The 11,335-nt window shown below is 33.6% G+C and overlaps 1 protein-coding gene across 1 annotated transcript in view; it reads right to left on the reverse strand.

The window, feature by feature from the left end:
* The window catches only part of LOC144966703 (zonadhesin-like), a 39,159-nt gene that overhangs the window by 6,866 nt on the left and 20,958 nt on the right, over positions 1–11,335 (reverse strand). Inside the window, exons 14-20 of the mRNA XM_078903468.1 lie at positions 9,928–10,078; positions 8,808–8,845; positions 7,005–7,140; positions 5,348–5,388; positions 4,079–4,235; positions 2,882–2,925; positions 1,117–1,273 (exon numbers count right to left, since the gene is read on the reverse strand). Coding sequence (XP_078759594.1) covers positions 1,117–1,273; positions 2,882–2,925; positions 4,079–4,235; positions 5,348–5,388; positions 7,005–7,140; positions 8,808–8,845; positions 9,928–10,078 — 724 coding nt within the window. The remainder of the gene's footprint in view (positions 1–1,116; positions 1,274–2,881; positions 2,926–4,078; positions 4,236–5,347; positions 5,389–7,004; positions 7,141–8,807; positions 8,846–9,927; positions 10,079–11,335) is intronic.

An 11,335-nucleotide genomic window follows, 5' to 3' on the forward strand; every position in this document is an offset into this window, starting at 1 on the left:
CATTCATAATGCCCTAACAGATTTTTATCCATTCATAATGTCCTAACAGATTTTTATCCATCCATAATGTCCTAACAGATTTTTATCCATCCATAATGTCCTAACAGATTTTTATCCATTCATAATGCCCTAACAGATTTTTATCCATTCATAATGCCCTAACAGATTTTTATCCATTCATAATGTCCTAACAGATTTTTATCCATTCATAATGCCCTAACAGATTTTTATCCATTCATAATGCCCTAACAGATTTTTATCCATTCATAATGCCCTAACAGATTTTTATCCATTCATAATGTCCTAACAGATTTTTATCCCTTCATAATGCCCTAACAGATTTTTATCCATTCATAATGTCCTAACAGATTTTTATCCATTCACAATGTCCTAACAGATTTTTATCCATTCATAATGCCCTAACAGATTTTTATCCATTCATAATGTCCTAACAGATTTTTATCCATTCATAATGCCCTAACAGATTTTTATCCATTCAAAATGCCCTAACAGATTTTTATCCATTCATAATGCCCTAACAGATTTTTATCCATTCATAATGCCCTAACATATTTTTATCCATTCATAATGCCCTAACAGATTTTTATCCATTCATAATGCCCTAACAGATTTTAAAAATAATCATTTGAGTAAACGAGTGATACCATTACCCTTTAATTAGAAAACAGTTGAAAGTTACTTGTGCATAAATCAGTAAAAATAATTTTATAATTTAAAAATTTATCATTAATTAATTGACAAAACGTTAATTGTACTGATTAATTTTGGCCTTGAATGTTTTTCTTTTTGAATAATAGATATTATAAAAATGAATTGGGTAATTACATTTTCCTCTCTTTGAATTGTAGAAATTCAAACAGCTATGCCACAGAGCTACATATTACATTTATTTTTAAAAGTTAAACCTAAGAAGTTTGAATGCTTTTAGAATTTTGAGATAAAATTTTTGATTTTGCTTTCTTTAATCTTCTTATTGCAGATTCCCGGTGCAATGAACGTAGATTGCTAGACTAGTGGCAAAATCATGAATGGGGCTAAGGTCAAAATAGTTTAAAGTTGTAAGTGGGATGGCGAAAATAACTGTTAAAAGCGTACCTGTGCATTCTTCCCATTTATCAAGGGGATTAAACGTAGTTATACTAGTACACTTCTTTCCAGATCCACAATTATACTTTTTGGGGTTCTGAATCCACTGTTTATCAAGACAGACAAATTCTTTTGTGCAATTATCCTTCCAAATACGCTGACCTTCCTGAAACCAAGAAAATTCATTATTATTATTATTATTATTATTATTATTATTATTATTATTATTATTATTATTATTATTATTATTATTATTATTATTATTATTATTATTATTATTATTATTATTAATATTATTATTATTATTATTATTATTATTATTATTATTATTATTATTATTATTATTATTATTATTATTATTATTATTATTATTATTATTATTATTATTATTATTATTTTTATCATTTTAAAACAGTATATAAACATTCCAAAATAAATGCTTGAGAAAATACTTAGGATATTCTGGCCAACGACCATCTCAAACAGCGACTTGATGAAGAGAACTGGAGCATAATTCATATGAGCAGCATCATATAGGCCCTAATAAAAATAGCAGACTTCGGTGTGGAGGAAAACTGGAGAGAAATGTGGAACATGGAAACACCAAGTGGAGGAAACATCTTAACAGATCCAACTAAAAAAGTGCCTGCTTTTCATAACGCCAGAAAATACTGGGTTTCCTCAAATCGCCTCTTAACAGGACATGGCAGAACTGCATCGAATATGTGCAGATGGAAACTTGAAAACAGTGACACCTGCCGGAAATGTCAGACAGCCCCAGAGACCAGCGATCACATCGTCCTCCACTGCCCAGTTACTAAACTTGAAGGTGGCTATGGGATCGTCCTTAGGGCGGAGGAAGACTTTCGAAGTTGGGTTGACGAAATGAATTTGGAGGTGTAGCCATACGCTACTATTACTGCTACTACACATAGGTCCGACCTATATCGTATGCCCAGATTTTGTAAGGCTGGGTTTTTGGTATTCATGTGACAAGGCTGGAGGTCTGACTTTCAAGTTTGTGTCAAAACGCCGTGCAAGTCTTCACGTGAGTTTCTCAGTTTCCAGCATGGTTGCGCAAATTAAAAATACCAAGGTCTAAATAATGGAAGGATAAAAAGAAATACCTGACAGCGGTAGAGGTGAGAATAGAAATGTGGAGTAATAAATAATAATAATAATAATAATAATAAAATAATAATATAATAATAATAATAATAATAATAATAATAATAATAATAATAATAATCTATCTCTCTCTCTCTCTCTCTCTCTCTCTCTCTCTCTCTCTCTCTCTCTCTCTCTCTTATGCCCTTCTGCCACGACATCATAAGACATCGTCGCCTAGGCATTCCAGGAAGGAATATAGATAATTCATCAAACAAAAAAAAACAAAACAACAAAAAACAAACAAAAAAAAAAAAAAACAAAAAAAAACCAAACAAACCCAAAAACCCCCCGCAAACAAAAAACAAAAAATCAAAACAAAAAAAAAAACAAAAAAAAAAACAAAAAACAATTAAATAAAAAACAAAATCCAAAAAAACAAAACAAAAAACAAATATAAAAACAAAAAGAAAAAGAAAAAAAAACCAAACAAACAAACAAAAAAACAACAAAACAAACAATTAAACAAACCAAAAAAAAAAAAAAACAAACCCCAAAATAAAACAAAACAAAACAAAAAACTGTTAAATTTCAAAGTATCCGGAAAAGTGATATCCCTCTAAGCAAAACAGAATATTTTTATGAATATAAGGAAAAATATACTTACACCTCTATATTGTCTTCTAGAACTGTCAAAACATTTGTCATCAGCTTTAAAAAAAAGGGTAAAAATAAAACGAGAAAAAACATTCAATCAATAAAATTGATGCTATAAAAGAATATGGAATGTATAGAAGATTGTTGCTGTGACTAAAATTATGTTTTTTTTCTCTATACAAATACAATTAACAAATGTTTATTTTCATATAATTTTATGTTTTCCAGAAACGCTGACAAAGAAAGATTATGATGAACCCTGTGAGTTCTTGTTTAAGCATTACGAAATTCCTACAAAGAAAGAGATTTGAAGAACGTATTAGGCTACCAAGTGAGACCATCCAAAATTATGTTATTGCTCTTGAAATATTGTCTGAAATTTGTCAGTTTAGACAAAGATTAGAAGAACGGTGGCTGGATAGCTCTGCCATGGGTGTGAATGTGAAGGAGTGCAGCTAAAATTGATACAAGATGAAGATTTAATGATGGAAAAGTAATCAGTGTAGAACAAACAGCTATTGAATCTAAAGAAGGCATCAGGTCCTTATGCCACAGTAGGAACCTTATGCATTATTAGCTTTGGCATCATATCTCAAGAAAAGATGATTACCATATTTTCTACTTTTACTTTTATTCTCTTTTACTATCTGACAAATCAGACTCTTTTATGACAGAGAGGGAGAGAGAGAGAGAGAGAGAGAGAGAGAGAGAGAGAGAGAGAGAGAGAGAGAGAGAGAGAGAGAGAGAGAGAGAGAGAGAGAGAGTGGGGGGGGGGGGCATAGTTTCAAAAATAATTTGTTTACTTCAAAAATTCATTGGACCATCTTGAATTGGTTATTACAGCCCCATAATATAAATGCTGCTGGGAAGTAAAAGAAAAACTATGCTGTTTACTTAGTCACTTTTATTGCTTTTTATACTAAAGAAGTTAAATTTGATACACACATTCATTTTCCTCTATGAATTGTACAAATTATAATCGACATATTACGGACCCTTAGATTTATTTAATGCTAAAAATAAGAAGTTTGAATGCCATTGGAACCATGATGAAAAAAAGTGTTGGTTTTGCTTTCTAAAATCATTTTTTATTTCTTCAAGATTACCTATTATGCTAATAATGTAGATTATAATTTGCAAAATTATGAATGGGCAAAAATTCGAAAAGTCTTAAATTCGTAAGAATGATGAAAAATTTAAAGCTTACGTAAACAATGATCCCAGTTGTTCTGAGGATCTTTCTCGTAATTAGTGACACATGTTAAGCCTTCTCCACAACCTTTGGCAGCTGGGGCTGATACCCATTTCCCGTGTTTACACTCCTTTTTCCGTGTGCATTTATCGTGGTAAAACCATCCACTAGTCTAAAATAATGTGATAAAATTGAGAACTGATTACACTATAAAAACATTTGAATGGTGTACAACTATGAAAAGGCGTATTATAGCTTACATGAAACAATACGATGCTGTTAACGGCCAGGTACTCATTTTACACCTGAGCGAGTAATAGTAGAGGTGGTAGTAGTAGTAGTAGTAGTAGTAGTAGTAGTAGTAGTAGTAGTAGTAGTAGTAGTAGTAGTAGTAGTAGTAGTAGTAGTAGTAGTAGTAGTAGTAGTAGTAGTAGTAGTAGTATTAGGAGTTATTATTATTATTATTATTATTATTATTATTATTATTATTATTATTATTATTATTATTATTATTATTATTATTATTATTATATTATTATTATTATTATTATTATTATTATTATTATTATTATTATTATTATTATTATTATTATTATTATTATTATTATTATTATCAGTATTATTTTATCATCATCATCATCATCATCATCATCATCATCATCATCATCATCATCATTAGATTTTCATCAAGAGTAAAGTTAATGAAGAATAACACTGTTTATGCGGCTATGTGATATTGTGGTATGATACTCGCTTTCGGATTGGAAGGTCCTGGGTTCGAACCTCGCTCGACGCATAGTCGAGTCCTTGGAGAAGGCTCTTTTCTTACATTCTCTCACCGTACTCAGGTGTAAAATGAGTACCTGGCCGTTAACAGCGTTGTCTCTGTCCGAAATAATCGTTATATCGCCTAACAGGCGGCATATCCCGTCCTACACGTTAAATGTTGCGCTTGGCCAGGGACCCCTTATAAATCACTTTGAGCACGTTTAGTGTGTATTGCGCTATATAAAAGCTCAATTTTTTTAAAAATTGAAAACCGGGATCTGTGAATCAAGTTGTAGATTCTTACGATTCGGTGTTCGCATCTGGTACTCCTTTATTGATAACAGGACACCAAAGAGCTAGTAACATACTACGCATTGCAAATTCAAATTTTGACATTAACGAAAAATCATGCAAATTTCAAAATGTCCGGAGTTGCGGAAATTTATGGAAAATCGACATCCATGTAAATAGATCGAAAGCAAAGAAAATTTCCATGAACAGAATTAAAACATTTACCCAAATTGGCAGTCTTGATGATGGAAACAAACACTTGAGTTCTTTGGAAATAAATATGGATAAGCGAAGAAATAACAATCTTTTACTGAATAACATTTGATGGTAGAAGGTAAAATGCAATGTATAGAAGAAGCCTAACGTTGTAACAGAAATTTTTGTTCTTTTCTAAACAATCAACAATTTTCATGTTCATACAATCTCTTGATAGAGCTACTGATACTGGTATAAAAATCCTGTCACACATTTGACATTGTCAGGTTTAGTTCCGTCACATGTGAATGGTTATGAAATACACGTTACACAATGAATGGGATCAAAACTTCAGAAAATACGCTTCAACAGTCGTAACGTCACTTCACTCGTAATGACGCATGGTAACTTAGTAACTGGCTCTAAACTATCGGAACAATGGCGGACGCCCTTATGAAATACTTCTCTGACGAGCATAAAAGTGGAAAAAAAACCCCATTATAAATCTGATCATGTTTTGACTTTTACACATTCTGATCACAAGACATATGAAAATTCTAGCCAGCATGAAGAATAAAAAGTACCGATTTTCTTTGTTTAGAACCACTATGGCCGCAGTTGCTAGGCGACGTGACATCAGACTATTGAATTCAATACCCTTCAATAGACGTATCGGCACTTCCTTCCTAATGACGCATGGTAACTTAGTAACACTGGCTCTAAACTATCGAAACAATGGCGGACGCCCGTATGAAATATTTTCCCGGCAAGCATAAAAGCGTATCCAGAGGAAAAAACAACATAAATTTGATCATGTTTTGACTTTTACATTCTGATCAATAGGCATATGAAAAGTTCTAGCCAGCATGAAGAATAAAAAGTAATGATTTTCTTTGGGGGGGGGGGGGGGGGGGGGTTGGGATAAAATAAATTAGAAAGGTCGGCTAAAATGATGCAATAGTAAAAGTAGTTGTAGTAAATTGAACGGCTAAACATTGTAGAATAGTACTTATTTACTTTGGAAAGATAAACACACCTTAAAAACGGAGAACTTATACTTATTTCGCCTGAACCTAACCCGTTGTTAAAGCTTGCTTGAAAAAAAAATAGAATGAGATCCAAGAATTATTTTAAGGGATCGAGTTTATATTTCATAAATTAACGAAGGGAAATATTCGTTTTAATATTGGATCTTTAAAAGCACTTACTTTTCTGATTGGATTCCTTCCTGTTGATTTAATTTTTTTTCTATTTAACACGTATATTCCATGTTAAAATGCGTATTATTATGTCAATCTCCAATACATTTTCAACGTTTTTGTGGAAAACAGGCTTCATCTAATCAAGTGTAACTTTAACTCACTCAATCCTAGAGATTTTTGCTAATTTTCAAAATTGGAAAAGATGTATTAAAAATGAGCATGTACAATCTTAACATGCAAAAAAAAAAAAAACAAAAAAAAAAAACGCATTATCTTTGATACTACGCCTATAATTTGTCTCAGAAAAATGTAATAAATAGGCATGGGGTAAAAGTAACCCGGGTAAACTACGGATATAGTCGGTGTTAGGGTTGAGTGAGTTAAAAGTTGTTGAAAATCATTTCTGATAGAGTGGAATAATTGAAATCAAATTAAAGAGCGATCTAGGGATGAAGAATTCTTTATACTTTTTCCTCAATGCTTACTTTCACATTGATCCCTGCCACCCTGATTAACACACTTCGTGCCGAAGGGACAACTGTAAGGTGTGCCAGATTCCCACACTCCATTTTTACACACCCTTTTCTTTGTGCACTTATCCTTGAGCAAATAGTCACCATCCTGAAACACAACGATTTGATATTACAGTGGACTCGGTTATAACGAGAACTTCTGTTACAAGCATATAATATTTTCGTTATTCACGAGCTCACGTTATAACCGGTTGTCAAGGTGAGGAACCACACAATCTTAATTTGAGCCCTTTAAATACATCGATAATCCTTCAAAATAGTGTGCATGGTGCTGGACCTCACATTAAAGCGTCGACATATCTCGCTCGGCATTCGTTGCCTCTTTCTTCTCCACTTCTTTCATGATGGAGACTTTAGTTTCAATAGTCAGTCTCTTTCTTTTTTGAATTTGAGAATCCATAATGCTGTTATTCTTATGGAATTGAAATTACATAATGACGATTGCTGATATGATTTTGAAACAAAAAGTGCTGCGAAAACTTGATTGAAATCAACAGACAAGTTGACAGCAGGAGGAATCGATGTGCGATGACATAAACAAGCTAGCGGCCGTGATCGCGGTGTGATTAACAATGCTAAAGAACGGTGCCGAATAGTGTATTGATGTGACACTTGAACTCGTTCAATAATAGGTAAGATGTGATATTTCATTTAATAGGACTCAACAGTCATGACGTCACTTCCCTCGTAATGACGCTGGTAACTAAGCAACTGGCTCTAAACTATCGGAACAATGGCGGACGCCCTTATGAAATATTTCTCCGACGAGCATAAACGTGTATCTAGAGGAGAAAAACATTACATATATAAGATCATGTTTTGACTTTTATACATTCTGATTACATGCCATATATGAAAAGTTCTAGCCAGCATGAAGAATATAAAGTACCGATTTTCTTTGTTTAGAACCAGACTGCTCGCCGTTGCTGGCGACGTGACATCAGACTAGGGAATGCAATTTGGATAGGAGATCATCGTTAAAAAGTTTCTTATCTACACATATAGATAGTTCGAAGATGACGTCACTCAGGTCTTTGTTGTTGTTTTTTGTCATCCGCGTTTATGAGTAATGCTCACTGAACTGTATTAACCTGACTATAAACGTTCATGGATACACACAGTTTTGTGTGTTGGTCCGTTATACTTCCAGATGGCAATGTTATGAGCTTCTTAGCCAAGCGCATACTATCTATATACCAGCCCCACTGATAGTTGTAATAACTATCCTATTGCTAATGTGCCACTGCCGATACAGATTACTTCGCTTTGCATTGTGTGTGATTGTGATATTGTTCATAAATAAACGTGCATTAAAAAGAATCAAAAAGAGTTCTCGTTATTCCCGGTGTCCAAAGCGGTCTTTCTCGTTATAACAGGTCTATTTGCAATAGACAAATAGTGGGGAAAGAAACGGGGATTTGAAAAAGTCTCATTATTGTCAAGCTCTTGTTATTTCCCATGCCTTAATTATTAAAGCACTAGAGTATTGAGATTTGAAAACACGCAGTCTGCCTTAACTGGGGATCGATCAATCTTTTTAACTTGGCATACGTCAGAATAGGGTTACACATACCTGATTCTGCTCGAATCAGGTACCAGCTTTCGAAAACCGGCAATTGACATCTCTGACTTGTTCACATTTGAAAATTTCCCCAAAAATAATAAGACTTGTTAGGAAAAGAGTCATCACTGTAAATGAATTAAAACAAAGCATATTTCTATGAATGTAAAGAAGATAAAAAATATTATACTTACGTTGAAAAAACTACTTCCAGAAATACAAATGTTCTTATCTTTGGAGAATACAGAAAGAAAAGAACACCCCGTATAAACAAAACTATTCAATTTATAAAACTGATGGTTAAGGAAAATACAATGTACAGAAGAATGCCGCTATATCCAAAAGTATATTCTTTTTTTAAATACAATCAACAAATCTCAATTTCTAAACCATTTTATGTTTAAGTTACAGATACTGATATGAAAAAGCCTGTCATAATTTTTAAATTGTCACGTTGCTTTTGATTGTTGATACTTTTTGTTTATAAATATCACATTGTCTCAGCCCAGGTTATGAAATACGAAACAATTTCAAAATTCAAATGACAGAAAATAAAGAATATTTGTTTGTATCACATTAAGATATACTATGTTTTGCTAAAAAAACCCGTAATAAACTGAAACCAAGTATGAAATACACGTATATATATATATATATATATATATATATATATATATATATATATATATATATATATATATATATATATATAATATTTCTAGCATTTTCTCACTCCAACACAATACCGTTGTGAGACTGTTACTCACATATGAAAACCATTGTGACCCATCATTTCAAATCGGTATAATGTCGCATGATTTAGATACTAAAAGATTGAATTCTTAGCCAAGAATATTAGATGTCTTTTTAAAACTTGATACTCTGTTGTCAAGATAATTTTTACTGAACTAAGTTATATATGACACGTACCTATAGCTATTGATTTTTAGCTTTGGCAAAGAAATCTATGTTTGTCTTTGGTGGGTTTGATGTTTGAGGAAAAACCATAAAAATGGCTGGTAAGGAGAGTTAGAGAAATTAAATTGAGATAATAAAATGTACATTTTTCTCTATGAAATGAACAAATGACAACATGCCATTTGCCGCAGTTACGTATTATTTTTTGATAACTGTAAAAATAAGAAGTTGAATTCTTTTGTAATTATGAGGTCAGTATTTTGATTGTGCTTTCTTAAATCCTATCAATTTTTCATATTTATTGTGCCATATGCGTATATATATAACAATATGCAACAACTTGTCCAAGTATTTCAAAGTTGTAAATAGGATGAATAATTATAATTAAATGCTTACCAATACATTCACCCCTGTTATCACTAGGATCCAACGCTTGGCGAGTATAACACTTCTGGTCATTGGAACAACTGAACTGTCTGGCCGTCCACTGTCCTTCTTTACACTCAAATCTCCGTGTGCAGTTATCGTTGATCCAGATCGACCCGGGCTGAAACCAAGATACTTTGATATTATTGAGATCTAAAATTACAAAAAAACTTGAGCTTTTATACAGCGGAATATCCACGACACGTGCTCAAAGCGCTTTACAAGGGGTCCCTGGCCAACAGCAGCACGTAACATTTAGAACGGGACATGACGCCTGTTAGGCGATATTACAATTTTTTTTTGGACAATGACAACGCTGTTAACGGCCGGGTATTCGTTTTACACGGTGAGAGAATGTGAGTAAAGAGCCCTCTCCAAGGACTCAACTATGCGCCGAGCGCGAGGCTCGAACCCAGGACCTTCGGATCCGAAAGCAAAGTCATACCAGTTGACCACATAGCCGCACAATAAAAACATTTTGTTGATGTAAAAATCTTAAAAGCTGTGCATAAAAAAGTACCAGAAAAGCAGAAATAAAAATAATTCAAGAGTATATCACCTTCAAGAATTCTGTCTTCCTCTACTGGGGATTGAAACGCAGACCTCATGATTACTACCGATTACTACTGCTATGTCTAGCAGTGTTTCATAATCGTTTGACACATTTGAAATTATACATTAGAGGGCCCATACACGCTCAGTTTTCATCCAGGGACGATCTAGGGACAGGCATGGCTGAAGCAAATCGTAGTGAAAACGCAATGTGTGTGGCCAAGTATCTGGGTGACGAGCGGAGAGACGGTCCCTCCGCTCGTCGCCCAGGTATTTGGCCACACACATTGCGTTTTCATTACGATAGTAGTAGTAGTAGTAGTAGTAGTAGTAGTAGTAGTAGTAGTAGTAGTAGTAGTAGTAGTAGTAGTAGTAGTAGTAGTAGTAGTAGTAGTAGTAGTAGTAGCTTATGGCTACACGTCCAAATTTATTTCGTCAACCCAGCTTCTAAAGTCTTCCTCCGCCCTTAGGATGGTTTCGTAGCCACCTTCAAGTTTAGTGACTGGACAGTGGAGGACGATATGATCGCTGGTCTCTGGGGCTGCCTGACATTTCTGGCAGGTATCACTGTTTCCAAGTTTCCATTACGATTTGCTTCAGCCGTACCTGTCCCTAGATAGTCCCTGGATGAAAACTGAGCGCGTACACTAATGCCCGATCGTAATTTACTAGTAGCTGGCAAAAAGTAATGAGTATTGATAACCCTGTAGACTGAGACACCAACACTGTGATAATTTACACCAGAAACCTCAGCCCAAGAGACAGATGCTGGTGCTCATAATCTAAAAGTAGAGTCCAGAGAAGACAATAATAGAATATGTGTTGC

This window comes from Berghia stephanieae, chromosome 2 (assembly GCF_034508935.2).
Source record: "Berghia stephanieae isolate SIO BIC M18660-M18661 chromosome 2, UCSD_Bste_1.3, whole genome shotgun sequence".
NCBI lineage: Eukaryota > Metazoa > Mollusca > Gastropoda > Nudibranchia > Aeolidiidae > Berghia > Berghia stephanieae.